The sequence below is a fragment of the Muntiacus reevesi genome, chromosome 9 (assembly GCF_963930625.1).
Source record: "Muntiacus reevesi chromosome 9, mMunRee1.1, whole genome shotgun sequence".
NCBI lineage: Eukaryota > Metazoa > Chordata > Mammalia > Artiodactyla > Cervidae > Muntiacus > Muntiacus reevesi.
The window spans coordinates 67,159,058-67,182,709 of record NC_089257.1 but is presented as its reverse complement, the minus strand read 5'-3'; the positions used below and the strand labels follow the sequence as shown (position 1 = coordinate 67,182,709).

The window sequence follows — 23,652 nt, the reverse complement described above, 5'->3', positions numbered from 1 at the left end:
ATGCCACCAGAGAACCAATTATGTTCACCAGCTGGCATTGAGAAACTTGACAAAAAAAAAAAAAAAGACTTGAGTTTTAGCCTCAAACTTCTTTTTGACATTGTGTTCTTTAGGGCTGAATAACCAATCCTCCCAGACACCCCCTCTAAGATGTTAGGGAAAAAAATCATTAACACTATTATGTGTAACATGACAAAGGGCTGGGCAGGAAGAGAAAAACAAGCAAAGGCATCAACATGGCAGTTAATAAGAACCAAACTGGATACAATGACAGTGGGAAGGAAACATTAGGATATAGAGACCTTCCTCTCCAGCCACATGACTGAGTCAACAAGATACACAGTGGTGAAGAAACTGGTCCAGACACTTCATAGATGTAAAAGTATATTTGTTAGGAGAGAGTAGTGAAAAGCTGTATTACTTGGTAATGGAAACTACATTTCGGACTTTTTCTCCCTATGATGAGGGGACCCTCGTTGATTGGAACTAAGCCTATATACTCTCAGACGCTCAGTCGTGTCCAGCTCTTTGAAACCCCCTCAGCAAGAATACTGGAGTGGGTTGCCATTTTTCTCCTCCAGGGAATCTTCCCAACCCGGGATCAAACCAGTGTCTCCTGCATCAGCCGGTGGATTCTTTACTACTGAGCCACCTGGGAAGCAACTAAGCTTAGAAGTGAGTCTTTTTGCGCTTTAGTGGGTGAGACATGATCTATTTCAGGCTGTCTCAGTCAGTGGAGCTTGGAAGAAAGAGGTGTCACCCAACCGGGACTCTCACTAGACGTCTTATTTTTCTAAGTCTTTACTGAATTTGTTTCAATGTTGCTTCTGTTTTATATTTTGGTTCTTTGGCCACAGGTGAGCTCCCTGCCCTGAGCCCCACAGAGCTGATATTGGCTGGGAGTCCCCTCTGTCCCTCTTCCAAGCTGTTTCTTGGGGAAATACTGTGAATTCAGTGTTTTCACTTTGTACCATCAGTCCTCCACATCTTTGGAGATTGCAGATATTTGCAGATTGAACCAACTCTGCATCGAAAATATTTTTATTTATTTATTTATTTAGCCATGCCCAGCAGCTTGTGGATCTTAGTTCTCTGACAGGGATTGAACGTGGGTCCTCCGAAGTGAAAGCATGGAGTCCTAACTATTAGATCAAAAATATATATATATTTTAAATTCCAGAAAGTGCCAACAAATAAAACTTGAATTTGCCTGCCATGCGCTGACAACTATTTACATGGCATTTATACTGTATTGGGTAATTATGAGTATTCTAGAGATGATTTGTGCTTCTCAGATGGTGCCAGTGGTAAAGAACCCACTGCCAACGCAGGAGACACAAGAGATGTGGGTTCAATCCCTGGGTTGGGAAGATCCCCTGGAGGAGGGCATGGCAACCCATGCCAGTATTCTTGCCAGGAGAATCTCATGGACAGAGGAGCCTGGCGGGCTACAAGAGTCAGACACAACCGAAGTAAATAGGCACATTCTAGCACCGAGATGATTTAAAGAATACAGGAGAATGTGTGTAGGGTATATGCAAATACTTCTCCATTTTATACACAAGGAAGTTGAGTATCTGTAGATTTTGGTAACCAAAAAGGTTAGGGAGCCTCTGGAGCCAATCCCCCACGGATGCTGAGGGGCAACTGTATACCATCTTAAAGCCTGCCTTTCCCAAGTATCTGTTTGAAGTTCATAAAAATCTGTAGAGCAAGTTCACTCAGGCTAGCCTTTGTTGAGCAACTATAACACGGTTATTCTATCTGTGAACCATCCTTTTTTTCTTAAGGTACCTAGAAATATTTATGCAATAACAACTTGCTTTCTTGATTGCAGAAAGGGGGAACTTTAAAAGTTTATTGTTTCTCTTTCAAACTATGCCGCCCCCCTGTGTACACCTGTACAGTACTGAGTACTGCACAATTCCAGGTGCACCCCGTCCAAAGAGCAAATATCAATAGCACCTCCCTAGCCCCACCCAACCTGGATTGAGGACAGTGGTAGCCTTGACCCTGTGCACAAACATCATATATTTTTGATGTGGTTGGATAATTCACTGGATAATTAATTTAATGTATCTTGTTCTAGGGAAGAAAATGGACCTGCTATTTGCTTTCATGTCATAACTCCCCAGCTCCATTGTTTTACTGAAATTGGTATTATACTTAATATTACAGAAGTACAGAGGTTACTTAAATGACTCTTTACCTTTGAACCAAAATCAGCAGAAGGAGCACTTCACATTTTATTTTACATATTTTCATCTTGGATTTTCCATATCTCTATTCTCTTTAAATGAGGCAACTTTTAATGATGGATTATGAAAGTGAAAAAGTTGCTCAGTTATGTCCAATCCTTTGTGACCCCATGGACAATACAGTTCATGGAATTCTCCAGCAGAACATTGGAGTGGGTAGCCTTTCCCTTCTCCAGGGGATCTTCCCAACCCAGGGATCAAACCCAGGTCTCCTGCATTGCAGGAGACTTCTTTACCAGCACAAAGGAAGTCCAAGAATACTGGAGTGAGTACCCTATCCTGTCTCCAGGGGATATACCTGACCCAGGAATCGAAGTGGGGTCTCCTGCATTGCAGGCAGATTCTTTACCAACTGAGCTATCAGGGAAGCCCATGGGAAGAAATGGATTATCTGTAGTCTGTATCAGCCTTCTCACTTATACATTCCCTGGAAATGTTTTCAAAAATGGTTTCCTTTTTCTCTACTGATACATTTTAAAAATGGCAGCTCTATTGATGTATAACCCAACTACAAAATTCTTCTATTTAATGTATACAATTCAGTGGTTTTAGTATAGTCACAGAGTTGTGCAACCATCACCACTATCTAATTTCAGAGCATTTTATCACTTCAAAAAGGGCCTTCATACCGTTAGCAGTCACATCCTGCATCCCATCCCCACCAGCCCTAGGCAAACACTAATCTAAGTTTTGCCTCTATAGATCTGCCTATTCTAGACATTTCATATAAATGGTATCTTACAATAAATGGGCTCTTGTGACTGAATTCTTTCATTTAGCATAATGTCTTCAAGGTTCATCTATATCATAGCATATATCATATTTCATTACTTTCTTTAGTGCTGGAAAATATTCTGTTGGATGGATATATGCTAATTTTGTTTACCCATTCATCAGCTGATGGGTGTTGGCTTATTTTTACTTTTTAACTGCTATGAACATTCCTGTATTGGTTTGCTTTTCTTTTTTTTATCTGTACAGGTTTTTTTGAGTGTATGGACTTTTTTCAAGTCTCTTGATTGTTCACTTAGGAGTGCAATTCCTAGGTCATATGGTAGCTCTATATTTAACATTTTAAGGAACTACCATACTGTTTTGCAAAGTGGCTGCACAATTTTAAAATCCCACTAACAATGTATGAGGGCTCCAATTTTCACCATTCTTCCTAACAGTTGTTATTTTAATTTTATTCATCCTAGTGGGGTAGAGCGGTATCTCATTGTGGTTTTGATTTGCATTTCCCTAATAACTAATGATGTTGAGCATCTTTTCAAGTGCTAATTGGCCACATTTATATATCTCTTTTGGAGAAATATCTGTTCAGGTCCTTTGCTCATTATTTTTTTAAATTTGTATTGGACTATAGTTGATTTACAATATTGTATTAGTTTCGGGTATACAGCAAAATGATTCAGTTATACATATACATACCTATTCTTTTTCATATTCTTTCCCCATTTAGGTTATTACAGAATATTGAGTAGTCATTAAAAAAATTTTTTTGGCCGCACAGCACGTGGGATCTTAGTTCTCTGATCATTCAAACCCATACCTCCTGCATTGGAAGTTCGGAGTCTTAATCACTAGACTGCTAGCCAAGTCCCTAAATTATTTTTGCTGTGGTAAAATACACATAATATAAAATTTACCATCTTAACCATTTTTTAAGTGTACAGTTCAATGACATTAAATACATGCTCATTGTTGTGCAATGATCACCACTGTCCATCTCCAGCACTCCTCATCTTCCAAAATTGAAACTCTATACCCATTAAACACTGACTCCCAATTTCCCAGCCCTGGCAACCATCATTCTACTCTCTCTCTCTCTGAATTTGACTGGTTTAAGTACCTAGACTTAGTGTATAGTGGAATCACCTTGTCCTTCTGTGACTGGCTTGCTTTGTGACTTAGCATAAAGTTTCATCCATATTGTAGCATGTGTCAGAACTTCCTTTCTTTTAAAGACTGAGTAATATTGCATTGTATGTATACACCACATTTTGTTCATCCATTCCTCTATCGATGGATACTTGTGTTGCTTCCACCCCTTAGCTACTGTGAATAATGCTGCTGTGAGCATGGGTGTACAAATGTCCGAGTCCTTGTTTTCAGTCCTTTTGGGTAAATGCCATGGAGTGGAATTGCTGGACCATGTAGTAGTTCTATTTTTAAGTTTTTAGGAACACTGTTTTCCATAGCAGCTGCACCATTTTACATTCCCAACAATAGTGCACAAGAATTCCAATTATCCTCACCAACGCTTATTTTCTGCTTTAAAAAAAAAGTAGCCATCCTAATGAGAGTGAAATGGTATTTCATTATGGGTTTTGATTTGTATTTCCCTAGTGATTAGAGATTATATAAGCCAGCTCTGACTCTGACTGCCATAGCAAATAGCGTAGACATGGTGACTGAAACTACAGAAATTTATTTCTCACAGTTCTGGATTCTGGGAAGTTCAAGATCAAAATTCTGGCCAATTTGGTTCCTAGTAAGAGCTGTCTTTCCAGCTTGCAGATGGCTGCCTTCTCACTGTGTCTTCATATGGAGGAGAAAGAGAGATCATTCTCTCTTCCTCTTTTTCTAAGGCCACCAATTCTATTGGATGAGGGCCCACCCTTGCAACCTCATTTTACCTTAGTTATCTCCTGAAAGTCCTGTCTCCAAATACAGCCACATATGAATTTTGGAAGAACACAGTTTGGTCCATAGCCATGATGCTGAGCATATTTTCATGTGTTTATTGGCATTTGAATATCTACTTTGGACAAATGTCTGTTCAAGTCTTTTGTCCATTCTTAAATAAGGATTTTGGTTTTGAGTTGTAAAAGTTCTTTAATATTTGGGATAATAACCCTTTACCAGATACACGATCCACAAATATTTTCCCACATTCCATGAGTTGCCTTCTCACTACGTTTCGTTCTTTGATGCTTGTTTTAAATTTGGACTACTTATCTTTTTATTGTTGAGTTGTAAGAGTTCTTTATATATTCTAGATACAAACCTCTTACTAGCTATGTGATTTGCAAGTATTTTCTCCCACACTGTGGATTGTCATCGACTTCCTGTCATTTGACTTTAAAGCACAAAATTTTTAAATTTTGATGAAATGCCATTTACTTCTTCTTTTGTTGCTTGTGCTTATGGTGCCTTATCTAAGAAATTATTGCCTAATTCAAAGGTTTACTCCTATGTTTTGTTGTAAGAGTTTTGTAGTTTTAGCTCTTATGTTTAGGTTTATGATCCATTTTGAGTTAATGTTTGTATGTGGTATAAAATACTCCTTTTCTTTTAATTCCTAAGAACCTAGTAACTATAGCATGTTTTTGTTTTTTTTACTAGATTCAATATGAAAAAAAATTTAATGAAGAGGATTTTTTTTTGTTTTGGGGGGCTTTGCTTTTTTAATCACTGATTCATTGCAGAATGGGGAATCACATCTATTTATACCATCAAAAATATACCTCACTTGGATTAAGCTCATTCAGGCTATTTTATAAGCAGAGAAATCCAAACATAAGGTAACAACAGGAAAGGCTGCCAATGGCAATTGAAATATTAATAATACTCATTCAGAGATTAGGAATAACATCTTAATTACAGATAAGAGTTTGGTCTCATCTTTTTAGTCCAGAATTGGCTATGACTATATATCATCTTTTAGTCTGATTAATGGCAGAGTAACTATTAAAGTAGGAAAGAGATTAGCAAATCATTTAACATGTCAAGTGCAGTTAAAGCATCGTTTTGTCATAGATAATACAGTAAAACTTATAGCGACAGGTGTATATAATAAATAACTGGGAATACTCAGATCTTAAAGAGTCAAGGTAATGTTTTTAAAGTCAGCATTATTTACTTGGATGCAATTGTCTTCCTCTGAATTGTCATGTTGTTGAATTGGGCTTTGATTTACTGACTCTATAAGATTTGTTGTGTATTTAATTTTTGCTTTACAGGATACACAGAATCAAAAATTAAAGACAAGCGTATGGTATCGTGAGGTAAATGATTGTTTTTTTTCCTTCTATGCATGCTGGACTCCTGAAATTGAGCTGCTGAAAAATGTAATTATTTGAAAGAATAGATAATTATCTTTTTTTTCCTTTTTTTGGCTGCACCATGTGGCATGTGGGATCTTATTTCCCTGACCAGGGATCAAACTCATGCCCCTTGTAGAGAAAGCTCTAAGTCTTAACCACTGGATTGCCGGGGAAGTCCCAGGAATAGATATTATCTTTCCTTTTTTGGTTCCTTACATCTGCAGCAGACCTGATTTATTAGAATCTGAGTAAGATATATGGCTGCTGTTTCTCATTAGGGAAAACATCTTTAGGAGTTGGATGAGAAGTCCTCTCCTCTAACAGATAGTAGCAACAGGCTGATCAATTGAGTTACTCATCCAAATTCCTCTTCAGTTCTTTGATGGGGCTGACATTGCCTCTTTGTGGCATTTTCTTTTTGGCTACAGGTTTGGGATGATGAGTTTTTATCCTGGAACTCCAGCATGTTTGATGAGATTAGGGAGATCTCTCTACCTCTGAGTGCCATCTGGGCCCCTGATATCATCATAAATGAGTAGTAAGTGTGTTGGGGTGTGTTTCTGTGGGTTGTAGACTGCTTAGAATACTCAAGCCAGTTGCTGCTTCCTTTCAGACATTGTTACTATTTTTTGTTTCTCAACTTGAAGAGGAGCGGTATTGTTGGGAGCATTCAGGTTAGCAGTATCAAAACCATGATTGACATCATTTAAGATACAGTGTGTGCGTGCATGCTAAGTCCCTTCAGTCATCGTCCAAATCTTTGCAATCCCATGGACTGTAGCCCACCAGGCTCCTCTGTCCATGGAATTCTCCATGCAAGAGTACTGGAGTGGGTTGCCATGCCCTCTTCCAGTGGGTCTTCCCAACCCAGAGATTGAACCTGCATCTCTTCCATCTCCTGCATTGGCAAGCAGGTTCTTTACCACTAGCACCACCTGGGAAACCCTTTAAGATAAAGGTTTGATGGCTAATGCTTGATGATACCCATTGATTATATCTGTGTTTTAACAGTAGCAAGTGAGTTGACTCATGAGGCTGTTATTGCTGAACCCACGTTTGCCAGGTGACTGTCTCATGGAAAATGTGATTCAGTCTTTGCACTTCTGGGCTAGTCTGGGATGATATATGTTCACTACCATCTCATAATCTGTTCTGTTTATGTATTAGAATGATGAAAGTTCACTCTATAACAACAAGATCTCTTGTGTTTCACACAGTGTGGACACTGAAAGATCACCTGACCTTCCCTATGTCTATGTGAACTCATCTGGGACCGTTAAACACTCCAAGCCCATCCAGGTGGTCTCTGCATGCAATTTGGAGACATATGCTTTTCCATTTGATGTCCAGAATTGCAGCCTAACCTTCAGTAGCATTCTGCACACAGGTAGGTCATGAGAGGTGTAGTCTGCTAGTGGGCAAGCACACTTGTGCTGGGTGGGTGCACAAAAGTGAAATTATGTTATGTGGTCCCTCAGTTGATTTTATTTTTGCACATAACTGACCTTTTATAAATCTAAAATCTTCTTGCAGTTATTTGGTTCCTGCTGCAATTCAGACTAACCACAGTGTTGTGCCCAGAGATAGGGCCCTTTGCTGCAGTTGGTTTGAAAACACAATATTAGACCTCCAATGCCATTGAGAACGTTACAGAATTCTCATTCTATAGACAATGGTGTGCAAACCCTAAGTTCATAGCTGCTTTTTTTTTCATGACCAGAAAGTTTTTGTTCCTCATCATTACCCCTAATTCAAAATGGTATATTGAACCCCATCTCAGTAAGACTGTCCATATGGGAGCAAGAATAAAAAGGAAGGGTTTGAATTGGGGATTAGAAAAGTGGGTTGTCTTCGGTGCCTTTTTCTATGGGAAATCAACTGTTTCTGTAATTTTCAGTGGAAGATGTAGACCTGGCCTTCCTGAGGAGCACAGAAGACATTGCACATGACCAAAAGGCATTTTTGAATGACAGTGAGTGGGAACTTCTTTCTGTGTCCTCAACCTACCGCATCCTCCAGAACAGCGCTGGAGATTTTGCACAGATTCAGTTCAATGTAGGTTCCACCCCTCTTCCTGTCCCTGTTGCCCGCTTCTCTGCAGTCTTTCACCTTCCCTATCAGGCTGAGCAATCTCTGCTCTCCTGCATCTTCTCATTCATATCACCTAAGCACAGCTGATTCAGATGGCTCCAGACATCCGTTTGCATCTGAGATCAGAGGTTCAGCCGTAGATCCTGCTGGAGCGATTCCATACATGAATATAAAGAGGATGGTTTTCAGACTCAGAGCCCCGAACCGGTCACTGCAGCAGGAATCCTCAAGCCTTTCAGCACATATAACATTCTCACTTCTAACTGCTACTGAGAAAGAAAAAGAAACCCACACACAACAGCAACCAAAATTAGGAGAAAAATGTCTCTTCAATATGAATGTCCTGTGTGACATTAAGTAAATTATTAATCATTCCAGATGCAAATGCATAAAATTATCATATTATTAACTTAAGTAACTTGAGGGATTAGCTAACCTGTCACCAGCAGGATCCTCAGAGACCACTGGAGGTTTCCAGATCTGAGAAGTACAACTGCTCAGCAAGGACCTGATAAGAACCCAAACTTCTCAGATGCGCCACCAGAAATGCTTCTGGCTGCATTGTTGCTGGGGAAATGTGTCCACTAGGTGCTTGGAGGGGGCAGCGGGGGGCAGGACAGTGAAGCCTGCTGCTTGGCAGTCCAGGGACACCGTTACCCCTTCCCTCCCGGCAAACCTTCCTGACATGTGGTCTGCAGCAAGCGTCTGCAGCCAGTAGACTTGTCATTAGTGTTCAACCCTGCTTTTCTGCACAAAGGCAGCTAGTGATGGTGGTAGCTGGAGGATGGGAGGGCCCTTCAGACCAGGTAATCTGATTGAAAGCTAGAGACTACAGACAGGTCAGGATTGAGCACAGCTGAATTCTCCTAGAAACAAACCTTTTGAAAAAGAAGGAAAAAATTAGACTACACTAAGGTGCTATGGTTACAATGAATAATTGCCTGCTAAGGAGGATGGTGGTGGTGAAAGAAGCGATTATTGAGGGCACAGAAGCCCTCCATTGGTTAAAAGGTGTGGTATGCAGTTTTCTAGTAAAGCACTTGTTAAAACAAGGCCTCTTAAATACAGCTGTGATTTGAACCTGACTGATGTATAATGCTGGGCACCAGCTAACCCTAATTCACGCCTTCCTTGTGGTAGGGCTTGAGTCCTTGCCTCTTCTACTTGGTTTTTTAGCAAAGCTTACATTGTGGCTTGTTTGTCCACTTTTTTACCGAGGGAAAGGGAGGGGGGAAAAAGAAAGCTTTTTTAATTTCAATGAGTTTCTTGGCTCAGAGTAAACACCTCATTAATTTTAAAGATATCAGCCTGCAAACATTATTAATGCAGCCCGAATAATGGAGAGCATTAAAAGGAAATGTGAGGGAGTAGCACGTGCAAGGTGGAACACAGTCACCTACCAAGCACTCCGGAGAACACTGCACACACCATTACCTACACCGCACGGAGGAGAAAAACAAAGACGGAGACGGGGCAGGTAAACCAGAGGGTGGGAGTGCGCACACACACACTCGCCCCACCTCTCTCCATAGAGCAGCAGCTATTTGTAGTTACATATCACCCCCTACCCTAAATATCATCTTCTCAACGGTGGTCAAGTTTTTCTGTGTCTAGCTCCATTTTAAATATGATGAACACAGGCATAAAATATTGTTAAAGGGAGGAGAGGCTTCCCTGAATCCCAGGGAACAGGTTTGCGTTTCTTTGCTGTCTTCCCTGCCATGCTTCTTCTCCATTCAGGGTTTATGCTGAAGGCAGGCGGAGAGGGCAGTGAGCCGATTTCTTGTTCTGGGAGTTTTTTGCAGGGTTCTGTTGCCGTGGGGGCTACGGTAGGTTATTTGGGGGACGGTGAAAGAGGAGAGTGAAAAAGTTGGCTTAAACCTCAACATTCAGAAAACTCAGATCATGGCATCTGGTCCCATCACGCCATGGCAAATAGATGGGGAAACAGTGGAAATAGTGGGAGACTTTATTTTTTGGGCTACAAAATCATTGCTGATGGTGATTGCAGCCACGAAATTAAAAGATGCTTACTCTTTGGAAGGAAAGTTATGACCAACCTAGACAGCATATTAAAAAGCAGAGACATTACTTTGTCAACAAAGGTCCATCTAGTCAAGGTTATGGTTTTTCCAGTGGTCGTGTATGGATGTGAGAGTTAGACTGTGAAGAAAGCTGAGTGCCGAAAAATTGATGCTTTTAAACTGTGGTGTTGGTGAAAACTCTTGAGAGTCCCTTGGACTGCAAGGTGATCCAACCAGTCCATCCTAAAGGAGATCAGTCCTGGGTGTTCATTGGAAGGACTGATGCTGAAGCTGAGACTCCAATACTTCGGCCACCTCGTGTGAAGAGTTGACTCATTAGAAAGACCCTGATGCTGAGAGGGATTGGGGGCAGGAGGAGAAGGGGATGACAGGATGAGATGGTTGGATGGCATCACCAACTCAATGGACATGAGTTTGAGTAAACTCTGGGAGTTGGTGATGGTCAGGGAGGCTTGGAGTGCTGAGATTCATGGGGTCGCAAAGAGTCAGCCACGACTGAGCAACTGAACTGAACTTCCTTCCTCCCTGGTCCTGGGGAGGAGAATCCTGAGAAGAGTCACAGATCATGCTTGGTGAGGCAGGGAGCCGGACTCAGGAAGTCCTGCAACTCTGGAAGACAAAGTAGACTGAGTGACTCTCCAGGTCTGTTCCTTGCCCCCTTGACCTCTCTCAGCCTCAGCGGCTCCCCCATTCCCACTGTGTGCACAGTGATGGCTCATGTGTCCTCTTACTCCGTGCCATACATCCAACTCTGAATTGAGCAGTCAAGTCACTCTGGTGTCCTTCAACAACCTTTAGGCAATGATGTGAAATTCAGAGCCCAGTTTCCTGCCCACATTGGACCCACCAGGGTCCTGACAGTAACAGGCCAGCTTCCTCTTAATCTAATCACCTGCTGTGTCCCCATCCAGGCTGCCCAGCACAGGGTTGGGGACAGATACAGCAAAAGGAGGTACAAAGATATAAATACATGTTCTACCTGGGCCTGATGTACACGCTGCCGCTGACACTGAATCAAATGCTCCGGGTGCCGGTTGGTTCCTGCTAACGTGCAGTTGTATCTGTGGCTCCAGGACATGTATTGTTGATCAGAGAGCACTGCTGACACCTTGGAGTCAGGCTGCATTCCACAGGGAGCCCAGAGCAGAAGAGTCACAGCTGTGTGCAGCCTGGTGCCTGAGCCAGTGGCCACGGGAGGGGAGGTTTCCTTCAATACACTGTTGGAGGCGCTGCTTCCCAGAAACAGGATGAGCATTCAATTTCTGTACGGCAGTGCTTTTTTAAAAAGTAATTTAATTTACTTATTTATGGCTGTGCTTCGTTGCTGCTTTATGGGTCTTCGTTGCTGCGTGGCTGCTACTCTGGTTGGTGTGCGCTTGGGCTTCTCATTGCTGTGGCTTCTCTTGTTGTGGAGCACGGGCTTTAGGGTGCTCGAGCTCCCGAAGTTGCAGCTCACGGGCTCTAAAGCACAGTTCCAATAGTTGTGGTGAATGGGCCTCGTTGCTCTGTGGCATGTGGGATCTCCCCAGACCGGGGATCAAACCTGTGTCTCCTGCATTGGCAGGTGGATTCTTTACCACTGAGCCACCAGGGAAGCCCATGTCTGGCAGTGTTTTGTTTCCTTTTTGTTTTCTAAAGAATGACGGTAGAAGTGTGAGGAGGTGGAAATGGTACCTGAGAACTCTCACTGGATGCAAGGGCTTCCCAAGTGGTGCTAGTGGTAAAGTATCCGTCTGCCAATGCAGGAGACATGAGAGAGGCCAGTTTGACCCCTGAGTCAGGAAGATCCCCTGGAGGAGGACATGGCAACCCACTCTAATATTCTTGGACATAGGACTCTGCAAGCTACAGTTCATGGGGTTGCAAAAAGTTGGACATGACTAAAGTGACTTAGCATGCATGCATTGGATGGAAACTGGCAGACAGCTGTGGGAACTAAAGTGAGCCCCGACCCCAGATATCCTCTCATGGAGTAAAATGCTCATGTGAGCAGGAATTGGGGAACCTACAGCGGACTCCTAGAAAAATGAAGAGGGGCGTTTGTGAAAGAAATATGCCTCATATATCCTATTTTTCAGATGTAATTTTCCTTTTTAGATTAGAGTAGATTAATTTTGTTGAGATATTGATTGAATGCCGCTCATAAACTTGATAGAAGATCCTTCTAAGCTCTACAGGTCACTCCAGAGAGAGAGCGAGAGAAAGAGAGAATTTGGACCCCTAGAAACCCTCCAGGGTCATTCGAGTAATCCGGGAATCATGGACTTTCTGCTAAACCAACTCGACCCATGGTTTAGATCCAAGAAGCTCTCACTCTTGCACAAGGATCTTACTTCAATGGCAGCAACTTTCCCATTCTTTCTGAATTGGGAATGTTGGGAGGGGCTTGGGAGAGGAGGAAAATGGGCTTCTGTATGAAGCGTGAGTCTGGGCGTCAAAATTCCAACTATGTCATAAAGACGGTCATGCAAAATTGAGTACTGGTGGGGTCTACCATCAAGGAGGCAATTAGAGGCTAACCTTGGGGCCTATTCCATCTCCAAGGAGCTCTCCACACACACATTCTGAATTAGATTGATCTCTTTCATTAACATCAATAGGCTCCAAATACCTTTGTGTACTTATTATTACCTGGCTTTAATGGATAATGAAATTGTGGCATAATATTGCTAACACCTGAAGGGTGTCTAATGGAGAACACGGACTGAAACTAAAGTGCTTTTTCTTCCCTTTCTGTGGAATTTAAAGGTACCAGCTCCTTTAGTCCATTAGAAATGATGGGCTCTAGGTAGGGGCAGTTCTGCGGAGAGCAGTGTCTTGCTGAGCTGGTGATGTACCATCCCCCTGGCATATGGGGTCACTGCCTGTGACATGACCTGCAAAGAAGTGGCCCCCAGAAGACTGACTTCAAGAGGGGAGCCCCACTTTGGGCTCACTCCACTCTCTCACCCATTGGAACTAAAAGAACCATTATTAGCAGACTCTAATACAACTCGACACACCTCTTTTGAGTTCTTACCCTGTGCCAAGCTCATGGCTAAGCACTGAGGACACCAGCATGAATAAAACAAGACTCTAGGTTCCTATCATGGGGCTCAAAATCTGCCCAAGGAAACATGATAACGATGACCACAAAACTAAGCCCCGACTCTGTATGAGGCACCATTTAAAAGTTTGTATATGTAATCCTTACATCTCTGGGAGATGGGGACTCCATGTATCCACATTTTTACAAGTGGTTGAATTGGGGTGCACCTTAACCAAGGTTAACAGGTGACTCGTGGAGCTAGGACTTGACACTGCCTGCCTCATACTGTACGATGCTTTCACACAACTAAAGAGAACCAGTATGTTTCAGTCCATTTTGTGGCATTTTCCCACTGTGTGTTACTGGCCAAGTCACCTGTATCAGGTTTTTTTTAAAATTAATTAATTTATTTTATTTATTTGGCTGCACCAGGTCTTAGTTGCAGCATGCAGGATCCTTTAGTTATAGCATGCCAGATCTAGTTTCCTGATCAGGGATCGAACCTGGGCCCCCTGCATTGGGAACCTGGCCTCTTAGCCACTGGGGACCACCAGGGAAATCCCCACCTGTATTAGTTTCTTCGGGTTGCCATAACAAAGTACCACTTTAAGACAATAGAGCTTTCTTCTCTCATAGTTCTGGAGGTCAGAAACCTGTAATCAAGCGTAGGCAGGGTTGGTTCCTTCTGGGCTCTCTGAGGAACAGTCTGCTTCTTGCTTCTCCCTTAACTTTAGGTGGTTGCTAACAATCTTGGCTTCCCTGGGCTTGTAGGATATATCACTCCAATGCCTACCTCCATCTTCACATGCCTGCAAAGGTATTAGCCTTGGTATGTCTCTTCTCTTCTTCTTACAGGGACACCAGGCATATTGGCTTGAGGGCTCACTCTGTTCTGTAAGACCTCATCTTAACTAATTTCACTTGCAATGATCTCATTTCCAAATAAGGTCGTATTCTGAGCTTCCGGAAGGACAGGAATTTTAGGGAGCTTTACTCAACCCAGTGGAACTTCCCAGGAGGCTCAGTGGTAAAGAATCTGCCTGCCAATGCAGGAGACACAGGTTCAATCCCTGGGTTGGGAAGATCCCCTTGAGAAGGAAATGGCAACCCATTATAATATTCTTGCCTGGAAAATCCCATGGACAGAAGAGCCTGCTGGGCTATAGTCCATGGGGGTCACAAAAGAGTCAGACACAACTAGTGATAAGCAACAACATTCAACCCAGTAGAGTCTGCCACCTTCTGACTTCCCCAAATTCATGTCTGTCCCATGTGCAAAATATAGTTACCCTATCCCAATATCCCCAAACATCTTAGCCTATTTCAGTACTGATTCTAAGACCAAAAAGTAGTGGAAGTGTTAGCCACTCAGTTATGTCTGACTTTGTGATCCCATGGAGTGCAGCCCGCCAGGCTCCACTGTTTATGGGATTTCCCAGGCATGAATACTGGAGTGGGGCCATTCCTTCTGCCTGGGAATCTTCCTGACTCAGGGATGGACCCGGGTCTCCTGCATCGCACGCAGATTCTTTACAGTCTGAGCCACCAGGGAAGCCCTCTAAGATGAAAACATTGTCTCAACATAAACTCAGAAAGTCTCAAATGTTATCATCAAAGCAAGCATAGACTCTGGGTATGGTCCATTCTGGGGCAAACTTCTGTCTACAGACCTGTGGAATCTGTTTCCTGATCCCATAAGACGTGGGGTCAGGAGTCAGGGGCAAGAGTGGGGACCTGTCCTGTCAGCAGTTCCAACTCTAGTATTTAGGATTTAGGATTGTGTCTGACCTCTTCATGCTCAATTCATGTTTCTTGAACATTGGCACAAAGGGCTTTGAGGATCAAATGAGATCATGAGGACAAAACATTTCTCAAAACTGTGGGATAAAATTAGAGTTTCTTTAGGCTGCACTGGGCTTGTAGAGAAAATTAGACTAGCCATAAGTAGTATTGCCTCCAAATCATCCTAAAGAAAAAGGTGGGTCCTTTGTTCTTGAAGAAAAGCAAAACTATAGGTACTGTTTGATCCATCTTAAGAACTGGCTCATCCTTGGTAAAAGGCAGAAGAATGGATGAAGTAGTTTTGGAAGGTCTGTCTAAGTGTACGATTTTATGTCAGCTTATAACTTACACAATTTTTTGAGTTGGAGAACTCTCTGCTTTATGTCACAGTCCAACTAATTGTCTACCCTTGTACCTACTTGTTTCCTTTCTACTTTCAACTACTCTTGACATCCAATGAGGAATATCCTCACAAGGAGACTGGCTACATAAATTTGTGGGGCCTCATGCAAAGTGGAAATGCAGGGTACCTTGTTTAAAAATTATTGAGGACCTCAAAATGACACCAGGCCAAGCATGGGGCCCTTCTAAGTGCAGGACTCCCTCTGACTGCATGAAACCAGCCTGCCTCCCAGCCTTTCAGTTCTTGCCATGCCTCTGCCCTGACACCTTGCGGAACATGAGGTTCGGTGAAATTGCACTTTCTTGGGAACCAGGGACCCTAAGGAGCCACACTGCTGCTCTTTGGTTCCGACCCAGATTTCTATTCACTCTCAGCATCAGCCTCTGGGTGGAGAGGAATCATCTCAGCATGTGCTATTTAACGTGGGAACTTTATTTAAAGAGTACAGCAGCTGATCTCAATTGTACCCAGGATGGTTGTCGAGGCAAAAGGAAACTACTTTTTAAAAACGGGGGAAAAACCAAGGCTTGGAGATGTTCGACAGCATCCAGAGTCCCTTAAAACAGCGCGTGGAGTGGAGGGCTCAGGGACTCCGCGGCTCCTTTGACTCTAAGTCTGGGCTCTCTCTGCCTAACCAACATGCCTCCTTGTGCTTCTCTTTGGGGTAGCATTCTTACTCTCTTCATCTCCTTTATGTAACGTCCACTGTGAAGTCTCAGGGGGTCTTCTTGCCTCTACCTTCCAGAGACAGCAGACTCGGTCGCCCCCCATCCCCACAGCCCAGGTGGGACCCACAACCCAAGACCTCGTGTGGACTCTGGCCCTGAACTCCCTTCTCCCAAACCCACCTACCGCGGCCACGCCTGTCACAACACGAGGAAGCAAGGGAAGAGATGCAGGGTATTGTCAGTTTATGGTTTTTCTTGTTGACTGCACTTTGGTAAAAAAGTATTTTAACCAAATGATGGCAAAACAGTGAGCGTCACTCTGGTTTAGATGTTTGCAGGCAATTAAGTTTAATGCAGAAGACCACAGTCAGACTACAATTGGCCAAATGGCCCTGGTCGGCTGAGTTCCACTGAGTCAGGATATGCTTCCAGACCCAAAGGCTGAGGAGCCCTAACTCCCGCCAGCAAGGTGACATCTCATCTCACCCAGCCAGCCTCCTCCCCTACCACCTTCTGCTCCGTCTCCTGTCTATGCAATTCTTTACCAGGCAGGGAGGCCCAGGTAAGAGAGAAGACCCTGGACTCAGCTCAGAGGTCTGATCAAACTGAGAGGAGGCTGTCTGGGCAAGAGCGCAGAGCTTGGAACCAGAAGGTGCAGGGGCACATCCCACTCACTCAGCTTACTGAAGGGGCTGAACTTTATTTTCAAAAATCTATAGAGCGGGATGTCATATTACCCGCCAACAAACTCACACTGAGTATTAAATAAATCACATCCCATGTGAAAAAGGGTCTAGCACACTTTCTGACATGTAGAAATCATTCAGTTGTTTGGTGAATCAGAGAAATGGGAGGTTTCAGACATTTTTTTTTTTCCCCTTAAATCTAACGGCACAGGGCCCAGAACATTCGTTGTTTAGTGAACATTTACTGAATGTATGTGTGTGTGTGTTTTCAGTCCCTGAGTCATGTCGAACTCTGTGACCCCATGGACTATAGCCCACCAGTCTCCTCTGTCCATTGGGTTCTCCTGCCAAGAATACTGGGGTGGGTTGCCATTTCCTTTAGGGGATCTTCCCGAATCCAGGCTCAAACCCATGTTTCCTGCATTGGCAGGTGATTCTTTATCACTAGCTACTAATCAATTCAGTACAGTCACTCAGTCATGTCTGACTCTTTGTGACCCCATGGACTGCAGCACACCAGACTTCCCTGTCCATCACCACCTCCCAGGGCTTGCTCAAACTCATGTCCATCGAGTCGATGATGCCATCCAACCATCCCATCCTCTGTCATAAAATAGGCATTATTTTTGACTCCAAGAGTGATTAAAAATTACCATTCTCACCCTCAAAGTGTCCATAGTCTGATGGGGGAAGCAGCCCTGTCATATTCTGTTTCTCTCCAGGAAGGATGAGAATAGATTTTGTGTTCATTATAGACATGCCCTATGACCATCCCAGAGAAGCTTGGTATAGGAAAATGGCAGGGACTCTCACTGTAATTTTATGAGACTTAAATTCCCAGCTATAAGATTTCTCTCACGGCCCAGTGGTTAAGAATCCACCAGCCAATGCAGGAGACACAGGTTTGTTTCCTTGCTTAGGAAGATCCCGCATGCCCCAGGGCAACTGAGCCCCTGCACCACGACCAGTGAGCCTGCGCTTTAGAGCCCGGACGCTGCAACTAACGAAGCTCACTCAGCCTAGAACCTGTGCTCTGCAATGAGAGAAGCCAGCGCAATGAGAAGCCCACATACTGCGGCTGGAGAGTAGCCCCCACTCGCTGCAAGCCTGCGGGCAGCAACGAAAAAAAATTAAATTAGCACAGCCAAAAAATTAATTAATTAATTTTAAAAAAAAAGAGAGAAAAAAACAATTTCTGGCTACCAGACCTGCTCCTCAGCTCTCTGCCCAGCCATGCTGCACGCCCTGGTGGATCTCTGCAGTTGCCCCACTTCACAGCTACTTTTGCTCCTGGAGGCTGTACTGTGGCCTGCAGAGATGGGAGCCCTGGTCCCCCTGCCCACTATTCTGTTTATCTTTCCATTTCTCCCCACCCCAAGGAGCCTCCACCCGGGGGCCGTGCTCCTAAGAGGATGCCACAGGTCCACCCAGCTTCCTCTCCCCTCAGGTTCCAACCACACCGCTGGCCCTGGGCCCCTTCAGGCCTACAGGTAGGAGCAGCTCACCCAGTCCCCCAGTCCCTGGGGTATGCGCTCCTCCTGTGATTTCTTGTCAAGCCCACCTCAACTTTCCTAGTCTCATTGTGCTATTTGTTCCTAGTCAGGCTCTGACACACACACAAGTACTAAAGTGCGTGCCTTCCAAGTAAGAAGAGAGATTAAACCAAAACCAGTGTAACATTTTGCAAAGTGGTTTAAGAAGAAAGATTTTGGGTGTGAGACCTGATTTTTAAAACGGTTTCTCACTCTCCAGCTATGTGAATTTGGACAAGTCAGTTAGTCTTTAGGATCCTCTGTCTCCTGGTTAAAATGGAGGTTATAATACTCAGCCCCCAGAGTTGCTGTGAGGACTAAATAAGACAAATCATATGAAACACTTGGTCCAGTGACTGGCACACAGCAGTTGCTAAATAAATGATGACTTCTTCTTCTTATAATTATGAATAATATTATCATATTAGTTATACAGAAAAGCTTAAAGGATTTCCCCCCTATTTTCTAAACCACAAAATAACCTCCTATTTCTAAACGACATAGAGGGACTTCCCTGATGGGCCAGTGGTCAAGAATCTGCCTAGTAATGCAGGGGACACAGGTTCAGTCCCTGGTGGAGGAACTAAGATCCCACATGCCTTGGAGTGACTAAACTCGTGCACCCCAACTACTGATCCCGTGCTCTCCGGAACCAGTGGGCTGCAAATACTGACCCTACACACCACAGCTAGAGACTTCGTGTGCTACAATGGAAGATCACGCATGATGTAACGGAGATCACATGTGCTGCAGCTAAGACCCGACACGGCTAAATAAATAAGTTTTTAAAAAATAAAAATAAATTAGGTAGACTTTTCATATTATGTAAAAATGCTGGGACGGCAGTGTTCTTGGCTAGTCCATCGGCTTGGACCCTCTTGTCAACCGACTGCTTGTCCCTGCCCAGGTGGTGATTCGCAGGCATCCTCTGGTCTATGTGGTGAGCCTGCTGATCCCCAGCATCTTCCTGATGCTCGTGGACCTGGGCAGCTTCTACCTCCCGCCCACCTGCCAAGCCAGGATTCTGTTCAAGACCAGCGTGCTGGTGGGCTACACCGTCTTCAGGGTCAACATGTCTGATGAGGTGCCAAGGAGTGCGGGGAGCACCCCTCTGATTGGTGAGCAGCCCCGGGGTCACCAGGCCTTCTAAAAAATTATTCATTTATTTTTCACTGTGCTGGATGCTCATTGCTGAGCATGGGCTTTCTTTAGTTGAGGGGAGCAGGGGCTACTCTCTAGCTGCATGGCGTAGACTCTAGGCTGGTGGGTTCAGTAGCTGCAGCGCTGGGCTTAGTTGCCCCATGGCATGTAGGACCATCCCGGACCAGGGATCGAACCCGTGTCCGCTGCGTTGGCAGGTGGATTCTTAACCACTAGACCACCAGGGAAGTCTGGGCACCCATCTGGCATTACTTCTGTCCAAGATCTGATGTTGCCTTTCAGATAGGGAAGCAAGGGGCCCAGAGACTCCTGCTGACCCCACCTCCTCCATCTCCTTCCCTCAGGGGTCTTCTTCACGGTCTGCATGGCCTTCTTGGTTCTCAGCTTATCCAAGTCCATCCTGCTGGTCAAATTCCTCTATGATGAGCGGTGCAGCCAGCAAGAGCAGACCCTCCTGTGTCTTCGAGGGGACACAGATACCGACCAGCCTCGAATGGATCCTGGGGCCCAGCTTGCTGGGGTAACAGGTTTGTGAGAAGTCTTGAAGTCTCTGTTTGTCTCGCTTGATCACTCAGCCTCAGTGCCCACATGTGGAGCAGTAGGCTATGCATTGCTGTGTGAAAAAATGGAAACATCTGCTTCTTAGCCTCTGCCCTGCATTTTACATCAATTCTCTGGAGACAAGACAGTCTTCTGGTGTCCCCTTAGCTAGTTTTATTTACCAGTTTGGAGCCACTGACCTCAGAATAGCAGAATGCCTGCATACACACATGCACGCACACACACATGTGCAAATAGTTTGTATACATTTGAGTTCTAGTTGCCAAATGTGCAGAAATATATAGGTCATCCCAGTGTTCCCTTTGGCAGCACTTACACTAAAATTGGAGTGATACAAAGGTGAGTATGGCCCCTGGGCAAGGATGACATGCAGAGTCATGAAGTGGTACATATTTTTACTGTGTTTTTTTAAATTATTTCTTTTTAAGGGGAATAATTGCTTTACAATGTTGTGTTGGTTTCTGCCATACAAGAATGTGACTCAGCCATTAGTATACATATGTCCCCTCCCTCCTGAACCTCCCTCCCACCTCCCACCCCATCCCACCCTCTAGGTTGTCACAGAGCACCAGGTTGAGCTCCCTGTTATATAGCAACTTCCCATTAACTTCACTGTATTCTTGAAAGTCAACAAGACACTTTATTTCAAAAATTCTTATCACAAGAACAAAAATATATAACTGTGTGAGGTGATGGGTGTTACCTAGGCTTATCATGATTACCACCTCACAATATATACAAATGTTGAATCATTATGTTGTATGTTTGAAACTAATATAATGATACATATCAATCATACCTCAACTTAAAGAAGAACCATTCCTGCCCTAAAGCTCTAAGTCAACGAGGGCTGTCCTACCTCAGAAAAATCTCCCAGAAGGATGTAACCTAGACCCATCACCCTACTTGCTGTGTTCTCCAGGGTTCCTTCAGCACAGCCTTGCCTCCCCTCAGTGGGTAGGGAGAGAATCCCCAATCTTCCGGCCCACTGGCCACGTTTGCCCACAACCTTCCTTGAAGGATAAGGCCATTGGCTTCGATGGGAAGACAGGGGGAGCCATGGTGTCCCCTGGCTCACCTACGGTGTCTTCCTCTTGCACAGAGTCCCCAGTCTGTCAAGAGTACCAGGCCCCGTCCGGGTCCCTGAAGGAAGTCTGGTCCCAGCTTCGGTCCATCAGCAGCTACTTCCAAACCCAGGACCAGGTGGACCAACAGGAGCTTGGGTGGCTGGCCCTCCTGGAGCGCTTTGACCGCCTGCTCTTCCAAAGCTACCTTGTTGTGCTGGGGCTCTATGCCATCACCCTGTGCTCCCTTTGGGTGTCCTGGAGTGGTTAGTGAAGACCAGGTTTGCTACTGTCCATCCATGTGCGCTCCTGGCACTTGGGGAAGGCTGAACATTTTTCCGGGAGATATTGGAAGGAGAGGAACGGTGAGTTAAAAAGCTCTCCAGCCCTTGTTTCTTCTTTTCACTTACCCCAGAACACACATCATCTAATGAGCTATTGAATGACCCAGGAGTAATATGCTCATGATGAAAATGCATAAACAGTGTGAGGTATCCAGGGAAAAGTAAGCCTGCCTTCTTACCCAGTTCACTGCCCAGAAGGGACCACCACTAGCAGCCTCTTTCAGAAAATTTCTAAGCACATACAAACATACGTGTATGTTTAAACTGGTTTTTAAAAGGTGTTCAGAACACACTCCATCTCCCAGTCCTGTCGCGGTTACTTATTCAGTTAGTCATTCAACAAAACTTGTACTGAGTGGCCATGAAGCCCCAGGCATTATGTTAGGCATACCAGAGAATACAGAACAAGTCAATTTCAGATCATTCTTCACTTGACTTGCTTCCTGAAGAACCTTGCTCCAACCAGAACACAAAGGTCTGTCTCCTGGAGCTCTGGTTCCCACCATCCCAGGGGAGACCATCTCCCCTGTGCCTTCTCAGCAGTGCATTCCTATTGGAAGGGATCCAGACCTAGCACATCTCATAAACACACACCATGTGTGAGGTGCTGAGCTGGGGGAACAAGCTTAATGCATGGCCCTTGGGAGTTTCAAGGAGTTTGTAATCTGCTATCCTTGCATTAGTCTGCTCTGTCATAGCAAAATACCACAGACCTGTGGGGGCTTGCTGCTGCTGCTGCTAAGTCATGTCAGTCATGTCAGACTCTGTGCGACCCCATAGACAGCAACCCACCAGGCTCCCATCCCTGGGATTCTCCAGGCAAGAACACTGGAGTGGGTTGCCATTTCCTTCTCCAGTGCATGAAAGTGAAAGATGAAAGTGAAGTCGCTCAGTCGTGTCTGACTCTTTGCAACCCCATGGACTGTAGCCTACTAGGCTCCTCCGTCTGTGGGATTTCCCAGGCGAGAGTACTGGAGTGGGTTGCCATTGCCTTCTCCATGTGGGGGCTTAAACAGATGGATTTTCTCATACTTCTGGAGGCTAGAAGTTCAAGGTTGAGTTGTTGACAGGGTTAGTGTCTTCTGAGGCCTCTTCCTGGGCTTATAGACGGCTGCCTTCTCCCTGGGTTCTCATATGATCTTTCTTCTGTGAGTGCACATATGTGTCCAGCTTTCCTCTTCTTCTAAGGACACTAGTCATATTGGACTGGCCCACCATAATGAACTCATTTAATCCTAACTACTTCTTTAAAAGCCCTTTTTTCTATATGCATTCCCACTTGTGAGGTGCTGGGAATTAGGACTTCAACACATGGATCTGAGTGAGACACAGTTCAGCCCATAACCCTCACTTGACTGCAGCGACTTGCCGGGTCCATAATCCAGAGGGTATTCTGGCAGGCTAGAGACCCAAGCAAGAACTGCAGTTGGATGAAAGTGAAAGAGGAGAGTGAAAAAGTTGGCTTAAGGCTCAACATTCAGAAAACTAAGATCATGGCATCCGGTTCCATCACTTCATGGCAGATAGATGGGGAAACAGTGGAAACAGTGGCTGACTTTATTTTTCTGGACTTCAAAATCACTGCAGATGGCAATCACAGCAATGAAATTAGAAAACACTCACTCCTTGGGAGGAAAATTATGACCAACCTAGACAGCATATTAAAAGACAGAGACATTACTTTGTCAACAAAGGTCTGTCTAGTCAAGGCTATGATTTTTCCAGTGGTCATGTATGGATGTGAGAGTTGGACTATAAAGAAAGCTGAGTGCCAAAGAATTGATGCTTTTGAACTGTGGTGATGGAGAAGACTCTTGAGAGTCCCTTGGACTGCAAGGAGATCCAACCAGTCCATCCTAAAGGATATCAGTCCTGGGTGTTCTTTGGAAGGACTGATGTTGAGGCTGAAACTCCAATATTTTGGCCACCTGATGTGAAGAACTGACTCATTTGAAAAGACCCTGATGCTGGAGAGATTGG

The 23,652-nt window shown here is 44.4% G+C and overlaps 1 protein-coding gene and 1 non-coding gene across 2 annotated transcripts in view; both read left to right on the top strand.

The window, feature by feature from the left end:
- Positions 1 to 23,652, top strand: part of HTR3B (5-hydroxytryptamine receptor 3B) — a 46,060-nt gene that overhangs the window by 17,025 nt on the left and 5,383 nt on the right. Inside the window, exons 3-9 of the mRNA XM_065946140.1 lie at positions 6,224 to 6,268; positions 6,736 to 6,845; positions 7,525 to 7,694; positions 8,205 to 8,362; positions 19,450 to 19,660; positions 20,048 to 20,230; positions 21,367 to 21,581. Coding sequence (XP_065802212.1) covers positions 6,224 to 6,268; positions 6,736 to 6,845; positions 7,525 to 7,694; positions 8,205 to 8,362; positions 19,450 to 19,660; positions 20,048 to 20,230; positions 21,367 to 21,581 — 1,092 coding nt within the window. The remainder of the gene's footprint in view (positions 1 to 6,223; positions 6,269 to 6,735; positions 6,846 to 7,524; positions 7,695 to 8,204; positions 8,363 to 19,449; positions 19,661 to 20,047; positions 20,231 to 21,366; positions 21,582 to 23,652) is intronic.
- On the top strand, positions 20,558 to 20,661 carry LOC136176113 (U6 spliceosomal RNA). Its single transcript, XR_010664493.1, has one exon. It is a non-coding gene; the product is annotated as a U6 spliceosomal RNA (small nuclear RNA).